Source organism: Magnolia sinica, chromosome 14 (genome assembly GCF_029962835.1).
Source record: "Magnolia sinica isolate HGM2019 chromosome 14, MsV1, whole genome shotgun sequence".
Taxonomy (NCBI): domain Eukaryota; kingdom Viridiplantae; phylum Streptophyta; class Magnoliopsida; order Magnoliales; family Magnoliaceae; genus Magnolia; species Magnolia sinica.
The window spans coordinates 57096001-57117806 of NC_080586.1; the positions used below are offsets into that span (position 1 = coordinate 57096001).

Consider the following 21806-nt stretch of genomic DNA (forward strand, 5'->3'; position numbering starts at 1 on the left):
ATAAATTCCACAAAGATATTCTTATTTAAATGCATGCACATGCTCATGAACCTGGGGATGCACATCCAACTGGCAAAAAGTCTCTCAAGGAGAACTAACTACCCAGAAAAGTACTTAAAGGTACACCCTAGGGAGGACTAGTTATCCGGAAAAGACTATGTAACGAGGACACCTGTAATACCCAATCCATTCCGTACCAGTTTCTATGCATATATGTACATGATAATCTATGCCCTTAGCTAGACTTAGATTAGCCATTCATAGTACACACCCAACTGACTAGGACCTCAAGACCTTGAAACCTATCTCATATCGACCGTCCCATCGCCGTGATCATGGAGGTACCACCCGTGCGTCGGTATGATACTCCGTTAGTGAGATACGCCGTGAAGAATAATAAGTGTATCATGTGCGCATGACACTATGTATTTCATTCCACACATGTGCACAACACATGTCATGTACACATGTACATGCCACACATGGGTGAGAGAATCTCTGCCCATGTGTGTGATGTCACATACCCATACCTTTTCTCTCTCATGTGCATGAAAACTTAACCTTTCTCCATGCCATACACTATACATGACATCACCACACCATGCCATCCCATGCTCCTTTAATCCACCATTAATTACAAAGCATGAATTAAGTACCATAATCCTATCCTAAGATAATATTAATCACATTAGCTTAACTTAACCAAAATTTTATCCATTTCTTTATAAATACCCCTTCATCCCTTAGCATTTCACCATTTTTTTCCATATGAGAGAGAGAGGAGTGATCTTGGTGGGCCATCAACTCCATCAATCCCATCCCTTCCATCCATCTTAACCATCAATTCCATCTCAACCATCCATCTAATTCATCAAGGTGAGTACACCCACCCTACTCATTCTTATTTTATTTTTGTTGTGTTTTTATATGGTGGAGATGATGTTGATCATAATGATGTGATTAATGGTGTGGATGATGAAAATAGTATGATTGATGGTAAAGAAAATTGTAATAATGATGATGATGTTATTGATGGTGTGGATGGATAGGAGAAAACATATAAAAATAAAATAAAATAAATCTATTATAGAGTTCATGTGGGACCCATTAATAGTGGGCCCCATAAAAATGTTTGTATAACATTCAAATCATCCAAGTGTGGCACATTAGGCTGGCCACACACTCTCACACACACACACCTTCATGCACACATGTGCACAAAAAAATAAAAATAATATATATATATATATATATATATATATATATATATATATATATATATATATATATATAAATGAATATAAAAGATGACGCTCCGGCCCAACGGACGGTGGGTACCTAAAAAGAAGGGTAGAGGTGTGAGTCCATAATGAGCCCCACCCATGATGTATGTATTAAATCCACGCCGTCCATTCAATTTTTCAGATCATTTTAGGCGTTGAGCTAAAAAAATGAAGCCAATACATTTCTCTGGTAGGCCACACCATCAAAAATCATGTGAAAACATGCTAAAACATATAAAAGTACTTTCTGGGGGGCCCACCTGAAATTTTGATGTATCTAAAACTTGGAATGACCCCTTAACTTAGTGGGACACACGCAATAGACGGACTGGATCGTCCTGTTATGGGCCCCAAATATGAAAAACAAAAAAAATAAAAAATTGCAAAACAGCCTGACCCTGTTGCTGCCAGCGTCTGACGCTGCAGCAAGTAGCGTCTACTGTTCACGCTGGAAGAAAATGGGCCCCACAACAGGCCCTACCTTGATGTATGTCGAACATCAGTACCGTGCATTTGATGGGTCCCCTTTAAAAATGGGTCACCCTCAAAATTCAGCCGTACACGGAACTCATGTGGCCCACACCATCAAAAAAATGAAAATAAAAATAAATTCATGAAGCTGAATAAATCAGCAATTTTTATGGGTCTGATCATGTGGTATATGTTATATCTAAACCATCCATCCATTTGGTGAGCTTGTCTTAAGGTTTGAGAAGAAAAATAAGATAGATCTAACTATCAAGTGGGCCACACTACAAAAGCAGCAAGGATTAAATATCTACCATTGGAACCCTTTTGGGTAAGAAGTTTTGGACCAATATGAAATTTGTATTTCCCCTTAATTCAGGTCTTGGTGACCTTATGAACATATCGAATGGAAAATAAACATTATGGAGGGCCCTATGAATGATTTAACGGTGAAATCATTATCCTCACTGCTAATTGAGGTGAGGTCCAGATAATCTTTGGTTATGATTCATTTTTAGATAATTTTCTAAAATAATCTCTAAAAGTAAATGAAAGGTGTAGGTATAATAAATACATCACTTTAGGACCCATGTAACTTTGACGTCTTTCAACCATTCGTACAACTTGAAGCTCGAGCATGTAAAATCACTTGTTAGGTCCACTTGAAATATGGATGTATTTAAAACTTGGTCTGACCCCTCAACCAAGTGGGACACACATAATGGATGGGCCGTATTTATGAACCACATCTCTGTAGACCTGATTATGAATATTTAATGGAGGGTAAACCTCTCAACTTGTATGTGGTATGGCCCACTTTGATGCAGGTGTTATGCCACTTAATCTACCATAGCTATGACACGATATATATTTAAGATCTTCACCGTTTATCTATTTTATTAACCCTTTTGACGGTATGTTACTATGAAGTAGGCCCATCCAATGATTAGACGGCCGTACATTATGAAATAATATAAACTGAACTCTTATCACAAAAAAAAAAAAATTTATTATGGGTCATCCTGATGATGCATTACATATTCAACCCATCTAACGTATCAGAGCCCATGTACCGGGCCAAAAAAAATTATTGAATTCTCATCTAGCCCATGTACCGGGTCCCCTTTAGAGCATTGTCCCAAAGATCAGTCAATCCAACCTGAATTGGACCATATAATACAAGGTTGCGAGAATAAGGACCTAACTATTGAATCCAACCTAAGGCCATCATGGGGTATCTATTTAATCCATGCGGACCATCCACTTCCTCATATCATTTTAGAATTTGTACTAAAATCAAAGTAAACCTAAGTCTTAAGTGAGTCACATACGACTTAACCTCATGGGAAAGCCCCATGAGCTCCACCATATAGAACTCATTGTAAATTCCATTTATTTATGGGTCCAAGAATGTTAAGGCCCATTTTAAGTGAATGCCATGTGGGCCCATCAGTGGTAGCCTTGTTTGGGCCAACCATTGGGCCTCTTCGACAAGGGTTGGTAATCTCCATGTGTTGAACATATGACGAACTAGTATTATAATTTTTGAAGTAATGATGAATAATCCCTTTAATGAGCTGGTTGTGGACAGCCCTTGATCATTTGGCACTTTAGTTAGAGTATGGTCCTAAGTAATAGGATCATGTGACTTGTGTTTAAACCCTTAAATATGTTTAATTGTAACAAATATGTAGACTCTAGTGGTGTGAGGGTGTGATATCCCTGTTTGGACCATTAATGATGTAGGTATTTGATGTATATATAGCCACCTAATCATAGGCAATGGTGGAGTGTATGTAGTATATGTAGTCATTTAATTATATGAATGAGAAATACGTACAAGGCCACCTAACCGTATGAAATTAAGTGGCATTGATGGTCATTCACTAGCGTAGGTTTGTGCTTATCGATATAGATACCGCCACTTGAATCACATATAACTAAGTTGTACACTAAACCGAATGTGATGTAGGGTTATGTTACCTAAGCTAATGCTATCAAGGTCCTGGATTCTATACACTGTGATCTCTAAACCGTAAATGGTATGATGAAATGTGGCTCTTGGCCTTTAACCATGCGACACCAAATATGAGCCATTAACTATGTGACGTGTAAATTGGTAGTGGTATAAGACTTATCATAATTGGTGTAGTCATGTATTCGTGGCCTATGGGCAAGGCGCATTGAGATATATTTCCGGTCCATATGATGAAGCTCATTGTGATGTATTTTCGGCCCATGTGATGCGGCCCATAGTGATGTGTATTAGGCCCAGGTATGTAGTCTACCTGTGAAAAGATTTAAGGCCACTCGCAATGTATTCGAGGCCCATGGGCGAAGCCCAATGTGATGTATTTGAGACTCATGGGTGTGGCTCATTGAGATATATTTTAGGCCCATGGGTTGTGGCTCATTGTGATGTATTTGAGACCCATGTGTAGGGCTCACCTCTTGAGTATTTGAAGCCCATGGGTCGAGAAGCCTGATGTGGTGTATTCATGGCCTATAAGCCAAGGCCCATTACAATGTGTAGTGCACATATGATACGGCCCAATGTGATGTATATGCGGCCCATGAGTGAGGTCCAATGTGATGTATATGCGGCCCATGAGTGAGGCCTAATGCGATGAATGTGCGGCCCTTGTGTGAGACCCGAAGCGATGTATCTGAGGATCGATGTGGTGTGATTTCACCATGATGTATGTATTGATATTTATGTGGGTCATTCCTTGGGGACAATGTTGGTTAAATGTCTACATTGTCGAAGCCGATTGTTGAGGCTGGTTATTGATACTGATTATGAGTATGTGACAGCACAGCATTATCATACATGCCCATACGTATCATCTGCATGTTTGTTATGAGATGTGGTTGACCATTGCATATGTCGTTGGACAGATTGTTATGAGACTCCCTGATAGGCGGAGGTTATCTCACATGAGTGGACGGTATGCGCAGGATTGATGCATGACTGTATTGTATGACTCATGCATCTTGCATTGTGTGCCCTAGCGACATCAGGGCCGTAGCCTCCACACGCATATTGTGGATGGTCAGATGGGACACCGGAAATATTTGGTTCTAGCATACAGGCGTCATAGATGTCCCTGGGTAAAAATCTCTAAACTTCTGAGGCCAGGAGACGCCCCAACGTCGAGACCGAGTGGATACATGAGCGCCCGAGTGCCGAATACCAGGAGGCCGCGTCTCTCATTGTGTCGTGGTCTGTTGGGAGGGAGGGGGTGTGGCCTTACCCACCCGAGGGTAGGGGGCATTACTAGGCTGAGTTTGACCAGCTCATAAATGGGTCTGCTATCGACATGCCGGATAGGTATTGGCAGACTATTGGCCAGGCGGATAGTGAGGTTTCTTACGCTCACTTGGACTGTGCTGTTGGGAGAGAGACAGTGCCATTTGGAGTGTACTAAACTCGGTGATGATCCCAGAGATGACTGTACTGATATGTGGACTTATTGAGCAGGAGTTGCATACTTATTCATTCATTCATTCACTGTTCACTCGGGCTGGTGGTGCGCAACTATTTGTTATATGTACCTTCGCAATGGCCAGGATTTTGGTTGGGGCGCGCGACTAACCTGAGATCAGGAGTTTACCACATTGAGTCTGACTATCCAAATTAGGTATGAGACTATTTTGGATAGAAGTCCCTTGTGATAGACCCCATAGTCTGCGATACTACGTACTACCATCCCGACTTCACTCCAGCATAGTCATTTCATTCGCACCACATATTGCATTGCATCCTCAACATCGGATATTTGGCTCTTTATAACTCCTCATTTACATGCTGATTTATATGGCGTACTCTGATATTGTATGACTCATAGACTTGTCAGTATTTCCGATATTGTATAATTATGGCATGACAATATGATGATGATGATGTGATTACGGATGCATGTAATATAGTTATGGCTGTGGTATGATTTCCTTGTAGCATATTTATCTTGCCTGCATGTAGGACACACTGCACACACGTGTGTACTCACTAAACTTTTTGCCTAAGCCTCCTATTTCTCATTTTTTTTTTCAGGATTGGAGTAGCTTGGAAGACTTAGCTTTCTCAATGCATTGCATCTATTCTTCGATTTAGCAATGTTGACGTTATGTATCTTTTGTAAAGCATTATACTTATAACCATCGGGACTTATGATGGAGAGTATTGCTTGGTAGTTTGATCATGGATCTGATGCTCAGGTATTACTATGTATATATATATATATAAAATTCAGTTAAAAATCTTCCTTATGGTGCGCCGAACTCAGGATTTGGTGTATGGAAGTCAAATGCCGAATTCGGGGCATCACGGAAGCTGTCCGTCTCCGGGTTTGAGGCATGCCAACACCCAAGGTGAGTTAGTCTCCTGAAAGAGTATACCAGGTACTCCCTAAGGAGGACTAAACACCAAGAAAAGTCCATGCGAAAAGGACAGCTCATAGTGGTAAGAATGCACGTGACATTAATTTAGGATCACCCTATAAAATACTCTATGGTACAACCTGTAGTGACCCAAGAAACTCCGTATCTTAATCGACCACCTGGTAAAGTCTGTATGTCATAAAAATGCATGATTAGCACAACCATTATTATTCCAATTTCAAATAGTCATTTTAAGAAAGCTCAAAGGTCACTATAGGGGGCTCGTCACCTAACATAGGCCGATGAATCAGGCATAATGTCCCATACAACCATCCCCGGCTCATGAGACTAACAAATAAAATATTTAAAGGTAACCTCATCAACTAGTGACCAATCATAATTCAACAAGTGGAACTTACCATCTCAGAATTATTTCAAAATAATTCATTAAAGCTGCAAAAGGGTAGATGGTCAATCAAAGCCACATAGGGCAAATAGTTCATTCAAGGACGCGATAGAAAGGGATTATTCCCAAACACCACAGGCATAAATGATCCACAAGGCGATAAGTTCATAATAAAGAAATTCCATTTAATCTATTAGACAGAATGACCACTAGTTCAAGGACTTCCAAAAAACATCATCAACTAATCGCGAGTGGTGAAATAAGCCACACACAATATCAATAGCATTTTCACATATAAAGTGGGATATTTGGGATTCATTACATGTTCATATTTGAATGTAAATCCAACGATCAATCATTATGAAGAATCACTCAAATAAAAATTAACATTTATCATTATTTTCACTGAGTATTATATTAGGCAATTGATAAAATAAACGAACTAAGCTAACTATCAAGATGTAGAAAAGCTTGAAGGGTGATCCTCACCTTTCAAGAGTCGGTTCGTCTCCTAGTAATGCTAGAGATAGTTGTACGTGCCCTATGATCAAAATTTAACAAAATTAGAATACTTTGAGCGGTTAGATTACAACGTAACAAATTTTATATTGTGAGGATTAAAGCTTAAGTTTTAGATTATGTAAATTTTAGGACTTTATCCAACAATCTAAATCTAAGTGTAGATTTTAGAATTTAAAGTCTAACTTTTGTGCAAAGAATAAATATAATATTAGTAATGATAATTTGAGAATTGGTATTAATTTCCCAACAATATCTAATATCATAAAAATAAGAGTTTAATAAATGCTATAAATAATAATAAAATTAATAATGATAAAATAATTATTAACAATAATCTAATAAGAACTAATATTATTAATCATAATAACCCATAATGGAAATGACAATATTATCTAATAATGATAATAATTTTAATAGCTAATAATAGTGAACCCAGCCATACTAATTATTCTAATGATAATAATAACACTATGATAATAATAAAAATAATAACAAGGGATGAACCTCAAATCACCTTATTGCAAAACTCGACCCGACAACATCTGGAATCAACCAGGTCCATGCTCAACTCGAATCGAACTTGGTCCAAACTTGGTGGAATGATAGCTAAGTTGACTCGGTAGTGACTTCTTCCCTCTTTTTCTTCCTTCTTTCTCTCTCATCTTTCTTTCCTTTCTCTCTTTCTGCTTCTTCTTTCTTCTTGCTCCTCTCCTTTTCTCACCTTCGGCATGTCCAGCGAGGTTTCCAGGCCAAAACGCGCCCAACAACCCTACCCGATGCAAGGGCAGCGAGTCAACACCTTGACTCAGTTTCAAACCGAGTTGGCTTAGCGACTCACCCTCTCATTCTCTCTTCTTCTTCCCTACTTACTTTCCTTCTCTTTCTCTCTCTCTGGACATTTGCAGACTCTAAACTCGATCTCTATATGATCCAGCGAGTCGGGACTTGACTCAGATGCTCCCCAAACTCGGTATTTTCGGACCGAGTCTCGATGCGGCATGGCAACAACAACCCCACTCTTGAGCCCTCTGCCTCTCCCTCTCTTCTTCTACTTCATCCTTCCTTCTTCTGCTTTTCTCTCTCTCTCTCCCACTGATCGACTAGAGAAAAACTGGACTCAGCCTGTGCTCGACTGCGACTTGAATCGAGTTGACTCAACTAGGTGTAACAGCTCAGTGCGGCGCCCTTTTTCTTTTCTCTTTCTGGATTTCCTTTTCTGGAAAGGGTTGCCCTAAATGGCAGCCTTTTTAAAGGCTTTATTAATCCCCTTCTAGACGATTAGGATGCCAACTAATCACAAGATTAGTTACAATTTTAGTTGTTTAATCTGTCAAGTTTTTATGATGATAAAACCGGATTTAGCTTGCATGGTTGTAATCCGAGATTATAAATGAACTTATGGTACCATGGCCCATCGAATGGACAGCCCTGATAAAAAAATGGGCCCCATCACTAGTTAATGGGTTTCCCGGATGAACGGAGAGGATGATGGGTCCGATCATGGCAACCACCCACTTGATGGTTAATCCTTCGATCCAGGAGTTAAGAATGAGCTAGATCAATCCCACAAGGCTTATGAGGCCCACTTTTTGGATGGATATCGACGAAAACTCAGTGGGTTCTTAGTTTCTAGGTTGCGGCAATTCTCTCATTCGGTGGACGCCCTAATACCAAGGTGAAAATAGAGGGTTGGGATCCTTTTACATGAGTGGTTAAGATCTACGGATGAAGAGGCACATGCGCTGCTAGCTATCATAGAAAGTTTCCACTTTCGGCATCGCACCGCACAACCGTGTTCTTGCACCAACAATCTTGTGCATGCACATTAGTTTCTATAGCGGAAGTGGTTAGGGTCTGGTCAAATCTCCCGTCCGAAGTAGATGGACGGTTCGGATTGGCACAACGACTCGTGATGGTGGGCCACACCCATCACCATGGCAATCATTTATTTCAGTGAAAGAAATAGAGAGAATCTATCTTTTTCAGGAAAATGTGGGTCAGACCTGATTTGACCTTGAGGTGGTTTCGGTGCACTGCGGGTGCACCATCCTTGGTGCACACACAACACTCTTACGGGGCCCACAATGATGCACAGTGAAATCCACTCCATTCATTCACATTGGAGGTCCCAATTGGGGCCTCAGACCAAATACTAGGTAGATCCAAAGTTTAGGTGGGCCATAATAATGGGTTCGTGCGTCTAAATGATGATATCCGAGATCATTAGAGATTTGACGATCACATCTTTTCCTAATTTGTTCATTGGTGATTCTTAGGATTTCTAGCCCTGTCTATATGAAAATCCTTAGTAGATTTGATGATCTTAGGGTCCAATCGTAATGATCGAGTGATGGATCAGGCTACCCAATATACATTTTTGCTAATTAATCATTGGTACCAGACAATGTAATAGTTGGATTTGTTTAAACTTCTGGTTCATAGTCTTATGACTATTGGAAGGTATCTAGTTAACGTTTATCAACAATTTAGTGGTCGAATCATTTCGAATATGAACATCAATGGTCCGAATGTCTTAAGGTTCATCCAAATGAAGATCCATGGTTGGATTAGTGGTCCGATGGTTTAAGTGTGATGATTAGGTGAAAGGTCTTCATGGTAACACTCAAGTAGTGGAAAGTACAGGGTGTTACATTATGCCAGTTGAATTTAGGGCATGCGCCAAAAAATGAGGCAGATCCAAAGCTCAAGTGGACCACACCACATGAAAATGTGGGAATTGAATGCCTACCATTAAAAAATTCTTTGGGCCCCTAAAAGTTTTAGATCATGCTGATATTTGTGTTTTTCCCTTATCCACGTCTGTATGACCTTATGAATGGGTTAAATAGCAAATAAACCTCAATGTGGACCCAGTGAAAGAACCAACTTTCAACGATGGACGAATTAAGGCCATTATTTCCTTTCATGTGGGCCATTTGAGCATTGAATCTACCTCATTTTCGGCTCATGCCCTAAAATGTTCTAATAAAACATATGGACAACGCGGATATATCATATACATTATGATGGGGCCCACAGATTTAAGTCAACATTTTGACCAACTTTTGTGGTGGAATTACTCACCCATTTTCAAACAAGTGGAGAAGTAATAATTAGTTATTTATCAGGAATTTATGTGCATCATGGAAAATCAAACATATCCTAAAAGTTTATTTACCGGTGCTCTGCTAAGGGTCATTCCCTAAAAGGATCAACACCGGTGCTCTGTCTGCCTTGGATTAAACCAAAAATGATCTTGGATGATTGTCTTATCTTATTTTGTTATTATGAATACCAAATTATTACTATTGCCATGTAAACTGTCAATTCAAAACTTGCAATTGATCATGTTTATTTTATTGAGTTATATTGGTACTATCATAGATTTTTTAATTTTAGCAAGGATGTGACCCTACAAGCCATCGCGTCCACAGCCTCTTAGACAGTTTTACAGGTACAAGACTTGATTGTGAAGAGCAAGTTAGATATTGAAGATTTATCATTTTTTTATGTGTTATTAGGATAGTTTCATTTTAGAATTTTTAAGGTAATAAGGTTTCACTGATATTTGATAATATAACAGTGGAATGTACATTAAAAAGAAAGACTTCAATTTATTTTCCTTTATTAGGCTTTGATTAGCTAGAGAATGAATAGAAAGTATGTAAAATTGAATGGTATTTTGATTAAATTTACCTCACAGGTCTAGAATTCGAATTCGAGCATAATCAACCCGGGTACCGAATTTCGGGGTGTGACATGTGTGGCACCATTGTACCGCATTTCCTACATCCCATTTCAGTTGAAGCCAATAATAATGTTCCTTTAGGAGAGTCATTGCCTTGTCTTGTCCTAGATGACCACCGAGGCCACCTCTATGTAGCTCTTGAATGATATGGCCTCACAATGTACTTTGTGGAATGCATAATTGATTTCCTTTGAAGAGAAATATATTCTAAATATGGAGGTTGTTGGGTTGCCCTTTCTGGCATCTAATATATGCATCTTTGAAGTCGTTATCATTAACATATATGTCTTTAAGGCATTCAAACCCGACAATCTCATTGCTCATGGTGATCAACAAAGTTGCACGTCGAATAAGCGCATCAGCCACCTTTTTCTATTACCCAGACTTACGTTTCAGCACAAATGTAATTTCCTAGAAAATGAAATTCACTTAGCATACACACGATTCACATTAGCCTGACTATTTATAAATTTAAGAGCTTAATGATCTGTGTAAAGAATGAACTCCTGCTAAATTAAGTAATGCCTCCAATGTCACAATGCCCAGACCACTACGCACAATTCAACCTCATACGTTAACCACTTTTTATGGGCATTATTGACCTTCTCATTGTAGAAGGCTATTGGCTTGCCTTCTCATGAAAAAACTCTCCCGATTTTGACATATAAAGCATCGCATTCGACCTCAAACAGTTTGTCGAAATTGGAAAGTACAAGAACTGAGATTATGGACAATTTATGTTTGATTTTAGCAAAGCTCCTATCAGCTTCATCAATCCATTGAATTAGTTCATTCTTCATACAATCTGTACTCGATGCCACAATGTTGTTGAAATTCTTCATGAATCGATGATAGAATGTCACCAACCCGTGAAAAGTTGGTACTCCATGAATGGCCTTCACTTTTTTGTCATCCACCCGGATGCCTGTGGACATCATAACAAAGTCCAAAAACAAGAGGCCCTCGGTCAAAAAGCTGCGTTTTTTCAAATTGAGATATAACTTATTCTCGGTGAGCATTTGAAGGACCTATTTGAGATGTTTCATATGGTCTACTTCGTTCTGACTATATATCAAGATGTTATTAAAATAAACTACCATGAGTTGTCGAATGAATGAATTCAAAATTTGATTCATTACCCTCATAAACATGCTAGGTGTATTCGAGAGCCCAAAGGGCATAACCATCCATTCGAATAACATTTATTGGTCATAAATGGTGTCTTCTACTCATCACCCTGTCAAATATGAATATAATATTTCATTCCATAAATTGTAGCCTAACCCCACCCAGACTGACCATGTTACAAGCTTACCTCATGTTCCAGTTCTTAGCTTTTTGTCACCTTCTATTTTGATAGAAAGCACGTAACAATATGTGCTGTCTACATATATTACCTACTGAAACGGGGAGTGTTACTGGATATTGAGGTTCCCATTGCTTCTGCCCAATGGTAGGATTTATGGCAGTATAATATTTTACATATCGTGGAGCACCAATCACATGACTTGAAATGGTTAACAAAAATACACTTGAAGTTGTCTATGTTTTGATCGAGTACTAAAAATTGTCGTGGAAAACTAAAACCGGACCCATTGGAAATGGACAGCTTTGAATTGTCTACCATATCTGTAGATTGTTTTTGAGTGGTATTGATTTTCACAAATTTTCCTGAAAAAACATTGGAGAAAGGGAAATTCTTCGCGAGGGCAAAATCAAGGGTATTTAATAAACTGTACATGTTGGCCCATCTACCGAGTATTTTAATGGTTCGTATGGTGGGCCCTACGGCAAATAAAACATCCTTACTACTCGTCCCTGACATTGGTAGATCGTAAAACAGTTAACGGGCTCCGCTACATTTCGACCATTGGTTGTGATTGATTATATTCATCTAGCTAATATAGAGATATTAGGGGCATGGCCCACCCCATGATGTTAAGGGGTGCGGATTGGGTAGTACCCCACCAGGACCTATCTAGAGACGGACGGTCCTGTTAGGTGATCTGTGGAGCCTATCGTAAGGTATATGTTTTATCCATGCCATCCATTCATTTTGAAAATTCATTCCGACACATCATTCTAAGGCATGAGCCCGAAAAGGAGGCATAATGAAGCTCAAGGGGGGGATTGAATTCCTACCGTTGAAAACTTTTTAAGTCCACGGTGATGTTTATTTTCCATCAAACCTGTTCATAAGGTCACATGGACCTTATGAAAGGAAAACATAAATATCAGTTTGATCAAAAATTTCTGTAGGCCTCAAGAAGTTTTCAACGGTAACCTTTCAATCTCCACTGCTTCCTGTGGTGTGGTTCACTTGAGCGTTTAATCTGCCTCCTTTTCTAGCTAGTGCCCTAAAATAATCTGTCAAAATGGATGGACGGCGTGGATAAAATATATACATAATGGTAGGCCCCACAAAGGCCCTGTCAAGACCGTCCGTTTCTAGCTTGGTGCTGGTGTGGGTAGAACACGAGGACATGCAGCGTTACTTAAACCGACTATCATACATTATAAATCATTCTACAATAATCCTGTAAATCTTTACATGAAATACAACAAATGGTGGACCATAATCGATAAAAGTGCATTCATCAGTGGATCCAGACCACCCATCTACTTAGCACTACCCGGGGATGGCCCGTGGTTGAAAATCGCACCAAACGACCCATCCTACCCATCAAAATTTCCAAATGAATATTAACAACTAACCGTTTTTATATTTACTCTCCATCTAAGGCCACCATTATGTGATTTTCAACCATGGCCCATCCACAAATAGGACCCACTAAATGAAATCCGAATCCACATCTCCCACCTTCCACCTTCCCGATCCTGACCGTTGATCACGTACGGGAATGATCATGGGACCTCAAATGCAACTTAACGATATGAGAATAAGCCTTCTCAAGCAATCTTCGGAATCTCTTGATATCTAATCTTACATTCTGATTCTCAAGATAAATCCTCTTAGTCTCAGCCCATCCTTTACCGTTCACTACTTGAGGGTCCATTAAAACAGGATCGTTGTGGCCATACAGCCTCGAAAGGGAGCTCTCATCGGTGCCGATCGTATACTCCATATACTCCAATCCAAGCTTCTTAGCTGGCTCTCCGTAATACTCTTCCGCGGCCCACTTCAAACCAAGTGGAACAATCTGTATGAAGATTGAAGTAGGCCGCATGAAGAGGAAATGAGTCATGGCTGCACCATGGACGCCGATCATTGCGTCCGCGGAATTGAGGAGGCGGTGTATATCGGCTAGTTGGGTGTTTCTGTTTGGATTGACAAGGTGCACGTCGAATCCTATCCGTTGACATGTCCTTACAATTTCCCTTAGGTTCATCATGACCCTTGATTTGTTTCGCGTGAAGATTACCAGTTTGGGCCTTTTGTGGATAGTAGGGAGGAGTTGTGCTTGCTTTGTTGTAGTCAATCCTAGCAATCCTTCACCAATGAGTGTTTGGAAATCTTGTATTCCTTTGCCTGTACCTGTTTCATCAAATAGAGGAGACGAAGGATATGTATATCTATAGTCTTTCATTAATGGATGAAGTACATAATCACTTTCCCACATATGCCCACATGCATATATGCATGCCGTGAATGGAGTGGTTTGTACTGTGTTGCTGGTACATGTAAGAATTCTATAAGATGAGCATTATTGATCAATGGTGTGGATTGTCTTAAGAGTTGGATAATGTGATTGGGTGCACCAATGGATTCCACGTCCAGAAAATTCATGTAAGGGGTGGAATGCTAGAACTGTAACACGCGATGGCTAAAAAAATATCTAAGTGGAACTGGATTGTCAATTCATGTGGAGCCATAGGAAGAGTAGTTTCAATGGGTTTCAAGCTCATCTGCCCTCAATAATTATAAAACTAGGCTGGGTCCTTGATCCCATCTAGTTATTTTGATCTCCATATCCGATACATAGCATAGTCCTTGCAATTCCGCATATAGTATTACAGTCCACTCATCAGGTGGGTGATGTCTATGATGAATTTGGACCATATCTTTCTAATGGCCTAGTGTTTTTGTACATTTGTGGGTCCACCTTCATAACTTGACTTGCCTTTTGTTATTGATGTCACCAAAGGGGCCCACCTGATGCTGGATATGGACCAGGCTAGAATGGCACGTGTGGCCATGTGGAGCTGTGTGAGGAGAGGTGCATGTGGGCTAATCATAACTCTAATAAGGGCTGGTTTGGTAGACTCCTTTATGTATTTTTGTTTGTATACTGGATAAATATTTCAAAACCTTATGCTTGGTAGCGACTTTTTTTATTAAACACATTTTCTTAAACTTAGAACTCCACTAGGATTAGAGGGAGATGGTGTAATTCTATGTAGGGCTTAACATGATGTTTGTAACATGCTTGGGAAGTAGATAAATTAGAAACTTTCAGGTAGGAAATATGCATTTTATCCATTTTCAGGCTGAGCAATTGGTTGGGCTTGAGTCAGGTATTTTTTGGGCCTATGCCTACTTTTATAGGCCCATGCTGGCCTGGGTGGAGCTTGGGCGTATGGCCTTAAGCATTGAACTGGGCCGAGTCCTGCCCAAACCCGACCCACTGCTACTCCTACTTATGTATCTAGGGAAGGGGCGCACCTTCGGTGGACTACCTTGATGTATATGTCTTACATCCATGCCGTCCATCCATTTTGAAAGATTATTTTATGTTGAGATCCAAGAACGGAAGCAGATATACATCTCAGGTGGACCACACCACAAGAAACGGTGGTTATTGAAAATTGAAAACTTCTTGTGGGCCACAAACGTTTTAGATCAAGCTGATATTTGTTTGGTCTCTTGATCCAGGTTTTTTTGAGTTTATCAACAGGTTGGATGGGAAATAAACATTCAGGTGGTCCCCAAAAGTATTCAATCAAACTGGTTTTGTGGTATGGTCCACCTAAGATTTGGATCTACTTCATTTTTGAGACTATGATCTCAAATGAACTGTCAAAATGGATGAACGGTGTGGATGTAAGAAACATACATCATGGTGCGCCCCACAGTCAGTGATCCACCACAAAAGGAAAACTATTTTTTAAATCATTTTTAGTTAACACATGAAATTATTAGTAGATATGAATGGAATCACGAAATGACAACTTAAACAAATCCTTCAATTACGGTTTCTTCAGCAGAAGAAAATGTGGTGGCTTTCTCATTAAACAATGCTTTCGTAACAATAAAATGGAAGACTTGACTTCTATGCCATTTAAAAACAGCGGCGTATCTTCAACCATCCACACTAGAGATTTATACGTCAATCAAGAGCTAGTTGATCCTATTTTATGACTATAACCCAATAATTGCATGGAGCATATGGTAGGAAACATTTCATTTTCCCTTATAATATGTACCTATTTTACTACCAACCGTCCATTTGATAATCATCAGTGGGATGGTTACCATTGCTTGATAATTGTGATTACAAATTAACGTATGGTCCATCCTCAATCTGTCCCTCAGTTTGAGTGGTCTAGATTAGTTACATGTGAGTGCCACACGTGAGGATGAGTCACAACTCACCATCACTTTAAAAAGAAGGGGTGATAAAGAGTCTAGCCTAAAAATAAATGCAAGAGTGTCAACTCAAGTAAGATATTACAAGATTCGGTGGTGACCCTCAACGGCTTAATTTGAATTATGATATGCCACGTACATAATGTTTCCGTAATACCTAAGTACTTGCATATCATCCACCACATCATGCCAGCGCATCAAAGAACTTCTCTTTTTTATTTATATTTAGTATTTGAAAAGTAGCTATTTAGTATTTAAAAAGGAGCAGCTCTCAAGTCCAACTAGTTGGACTATAAATTATAGACAACCCAGAAAATAACTTTCAACCTGTGATGTTTGTGCGAAATCCAACCCATCTAATAGGTTTGTACTATCACGAGAATCGATACTATAGAAAATTCAGACACAACCACTTTTCAAGTGGACCACACTTATAATTTTGTATTTATCAATAGTTAGAAATTGTTTCCTAATGTTATGCTCTGATGAGCAGACAGGGTTGATTTTGAAAGTGACTCTTATGATTGGGCCAATCTATTGGAGGGGTTGGATTCAACCTGCTCTTAACTGGTTCGAAATTATCAGTTGAACTGAATATACCTTGTGTTCTATATCCATTTTTCGAAATCGGATTATGCATGAGTTAATCGGTGCGCTTTTACTGTACTGAGTAAACTCTTTTGGGCCCACCATGAATGTATGTGGTTCATCCACGCTGTCAATCCGTTTTTCCACCTCATTTTAGGGCTGAACCCAAAATAGAAGAATATCCAAATCTGAAATGGACCACACCACAGGAAACCGTGGGAATAATGATTTCCACCGTTGAAACCTTGCTAGGGCCCACAGTGATGTTTATTTTCATCCAAACTGTTCATGAGACCACACAGACATTGATGAAGAGAGAAAAAACAAAAAAATAAATATCATCTTGATCCGAAAATTCTGTGACCCCCAAGAATTTTTCAACGGTAAACATTCAACTCGCACTGTTTCCTGTGGTGTGGTCCATATGAGCTTTTTATATTCTTCATTTTTTGGTTCAAGGCCTAAAATTATCTAGTAAAATAAATGGACGGAGTGGATAATTAAAATAAATAAATCACAGTGGACCCCACAGAGTTAGCGTGCTAAGTTACTTCCGTTGAGTGTTTTCAAACTACGTGGTGAATTATCACCGTAGCCCTATTCCACTGATGCTGTTCGTTCGGACGCGGTTTGGCTAGTGATAGTGGTCGGTGCTATGTGGACCCCACCATGATGTACGTATTTTATCCACGCCGTCCATCCATTTTGAAAGATGATTTTAGGGCTTTGTGCCTAAACTTAGTTAGATCTAAATCTCAGGTGGACCACAACATGTGAGAACAGTAGTGATTGATTTTCCACCATTAAAACATCCTAGGGCGCTCTGTAATGGTTATTTGACATCTAACCTGTTGATTAGATCATACAGACTTGGATTAAGGTAAAAAATATATATCAGCTTGATCCAAAACTTTTGTGGCCCCCATGAATTTTTTAATGGTGAGCGTTCAATCAACACTGTGTGCCCCACTTGAGATTTGGGTCAACCTCATTTTTTGGCCCATAACATAAAATTATCTGGAATAATGGGTGGACGGCATGGATGAAACACACATATCATGGTGGGGCCCATAGAGCACCGACCACTAGCCATTGGCTAGTGGCAAGGGGGAGTAGCCAATCCCTTTCCTGTTCGTGAATGGTTGGAAGAGAATGTTTTTTACCTGATGATGGAGTGATGCTCAACTCTCCGTGAATTTTCAGCCCTACGATCATCTCATTAAAGCAATGAAGCCTCTTATCCTTCTTGAAATCCACCACCTGATAGTTAGTAAGCTTCCTTACTATTCCTCCATATTTGCTCATCCACCATTCATGATACTCCACCACCACAAACACCACCTCTCCTTCAAACCTCTCACTCGTTATGTAGAGTGGAAGCAGCCCATCATTGAATTCGTGATACACATTCCCTGTATAACCACCTGTCGAGAACACCACGGCAGGGACTGCATGGATGACGTCGCAATGTCGGTGGCTTGCTTCGCTTCCGTTCATGAGCTTGAGTGCAATCTCATCGATCGTTTCCATGATCGACGTTTCCCATTTTCGAGTGTAAGGCCTTATCTTTTGAATCTCACACGCTTCTTTCGCTGAATTATGTATGATGATGGAAGATGAAGGTGAATCCGTTTGAATTTTGCCTCTCAGGTAGCAAATGTCCGTTCTTTGATTCGAACGGTCGCAGCAAAGGAATCCATTTTGATGGACTACGTTCCTTTTGTCTACTTCACCTGTAACATTTTTAAATTGCATGAGGTTTGGTAAATGCTAATTGCACGTACGTGCATGTAGAGGTAAACACATCTATCCACACGTTGGAAAATTATGGAATAAGTGTATGTAATTATTACATATTACACGTGGGAAACACATCTACACGTACGTGTAGACCATGTGGAAAGCTCAGATCTTACATATAAGTGTCACATTGGAGCACATGCGCATGTGTGAGGATTTGTGTGGGTCCCCACACGTGTGGAATTAGCGAACCTTTAAATGGCCTTTATACGTCGCTACTAGATCATTTAGCATGCCGCATAGAGAGAGACGCGGTTTGGCTAGTGACCCAACACTAGCCAGCTAGCTGGTTTCAAAGATATGTGGGCCCCACCATGATGTATGTATGTGTTTTATCCATGCCGTCCATTCATTTTCTCAGCTCATTTTAGGACATGAGACAAAAAATGAAGTAGATCCGAATCTCAGGAGGACCACACCATAGGAAAACAGTGGAGATTGAATGTCCACCGTTAATAACTTCCTAGGCCCACTGTAATGTTTATTTGCCCTCCAACCTGTTGATAACGTCACACAGACATGGATGAAGGAAAACTCTAATATCAGCTTGAACCAAACCTCTGTGCCCCCAAAATATTTTCAATGGTAAGCATTCAATCCTCAATGTTCATGTGGTGTGGTCTCCCTAAGATTTGGATCTGCCTCATCTTTGGGCTCATGCCCTAAGATGAAATGAAAAAAAATGGATGGACAGCATGGATAAATCACATACATCATGGCGGAGCCCACAAAGCTTTGACACCAACTAGCTGGCTGATGTTGGGGTCACTAGCCAAACCGCGTTCCATGTAGGGACCATCAATGTTCTAGAGGCCAAGCTATTGGGTCACCATAAAAAGCTTACATTGAACAGATGTTCTGAAAATTATTATATGCAGATGAATGTACCACACTGAAGAGAAAACTTCTGATGGCCCACATTCAACTTGGAAAATCAAAGGTCAGGATCACCGTGGAAGCGTGCCCATTAAACCATATCTCATTTATTGTAGCACCAAGAAGATCCGACGGTTCCAAACATTGGACCATCTCTGCATGTGGGCCCCATTGGACAATAGATGCTGGCGATCTCTAGAGGCTTTACAGTGCTAAATGTAGTATACAAAAAATAACACATACCTAAGAATGATGATAATAGGCCATTGGATATGGTGTGATATGATCTATCTCTACATTTTTCTACATTCTCTGGTCATGACTAGGCAAAACCAGCCCATGGGTGTGTGCATGCATGTAGGGGCACGGAGGGACACGTACTTACCATCAATGAAAGATGAACAAGCAATGGAAGTCTTGGAACCTTTCTCTTCATGGACTTCAAGGCGTTTTTCCTTCGGTGAGATATGCGTCTTCAAGGAATCGAAAACCTTGCTTGTTTCCACAACTACGACAGAGTAGGAAGAAAAATATTTCAATTTCTTTCATTATATTGGTTTGTCATTGTAAAGAAAAAAAAAAAAAAAACACCCAACTCAACTGATGATTGCTTACTGGGATTTGATGGATGTGTTGCAGCTAGATTCAAAATCGAACTAGCTGCATAGAGAAACAACAAGAGCAAGGGAAGGAAGCGAAATGGGCGAATGTTCACTTTCTTTCCTTGAGAAGACGGTGAAAGGGAGATGGATTGGGTGGGGAATAGAAGACCCTTCATTCTATATGGTTGAGTCATTTCCAAATTTTTTCAAATAGATATGAAGCAAAGGTTTCTTTGGTCCGTTTCTTCTCTTCCAAAGGAAGCTAAGCTGAGAGAGAGAGAGAAAGAAAGAGAGGCTAAATATTTAAGGGTGCTATCTTCCAATTGAGAGAGAGAGAGAGAGAGAGAGAGAGAGAGAGAGAGAGAGCAAAGTTGTATTGTAACACATCACAATCACATCGTTGTCATGGTGAATAAGAAAATGGAAGAGATTCTGATGGAAATGAAATGTTAACAACCATTTGGAAAGAGTCAACTGCAATTGAAAACAACCATCTATCTCGATCAAAAGCAGTTCCCTTCTAAAACAGCGGCTGCTCATGGATTCGGCCTTGGTGATAGTTCACCACCATTTTTTAGGTTGTGGTGTCTCAACCACTGTACGGTTGGCATATGCACAATGCAATCCAGATCGTGCAAATCATTTAGCTGATGAAGCATGGGTAGATGATCAAAGGTCCATATTCTAGGAGAAGAAATAAATTAAGATCTTTTGCTCAGTATAAGTTTGTGCCATCCGCAACCGTGGCCACAATTTGGATGGTCCAGCTTTCCGTACATGCCACGTGGAAGTAGATGAGACACCACAAGCTTTAAAAAAATCAGGCGAAGTATCACCTAGTCCAAACTTACAATGAACAGATTATCCTAGCTTTCCAATAGGTGGCTAGCAAATGGACAGTTGAGATGTTAATAATCAGACATCAGGATGGTCTAACCATCCAAAATTTGGGCTGTGCCACATCTGAAGTGGGCCCATGATTTAGAATTTTAATTTTCGTTTATGCCACGTGTATAGTTTTTTTTCCAGGAATATGAACGGTCACATTTCGTCAGCGTATTGATATCTTTCGGATCTGATGATGGCTCTTTTTCATTCAAGAAGAGTCGAAAGACGAATCTGTCCAGTCGGTCAGCGGATCCGGTTCAAACTTCTCCGGGGAATTGACCGTACTAGCCTTCGTGTATGGTCAATTTCCGTACTCACCTTGAAGTTTAGGCAAATTACCTGGAACGCTACTTCATTCCATATATTTGGAGAAAGGCCTTCTGACATGCTTTTGAAAATTACATGGACTAAAATGCCCTTATTCTTGTTTCAGTGGTTGTACGGTGTTTTAGGGAACAAGAAGTTATGTCGTATTTAATGCCAAGAAAGTAATGTTTACGGAATCCTTTTTTGTGTGGGACAAGGACCAAGCTCGTGGGGCCCACATTGATGTATGTGTATAATCCATGCCGCCTATTCTTTTTGCCGTGTCATTTTAACGGCTAGGGCCTAAATATTAGCCTGATCCAGAGCTCGTGTGGGCCACATAATAGAAAACAATTGAGACAATAGAACCCACTGTTGAAACTTTCCAGGC

At 39.9% G+C, this 21806-nt stretch overlaps 1 protein-coding gene across 1 annotated transcript; it reads right to left on the minus strand.

Moving 5' to 3' along the window:
- Positions 1–13303: 13303 nt before the first annotated feature.
- Positions 13304–20484, minus strand: LOC131225399 (xylan glycosyltransferase MUCI21-like). Its single transcript, XM_058220926.1, has 4 exons — positions 20235–20484; positions 20005–20127; positions 18107–18676; positions 13304–14303 (listed from the first exon to the last, which is right to left on the minus strand). The coding sequence occupies exons 1-4, from the start codon at positions 20413–20415 to the stop codon at positions 13657–13659; spliced, it is 1521 nt and encodes a 506-aa protein (XP_058076909.1). The 5' UTR covers positions 20416–20484; the 3' UTR covers positions 13304–13656.
- Positions 20485–21806: the final 1322 nt, after the last annotated feature.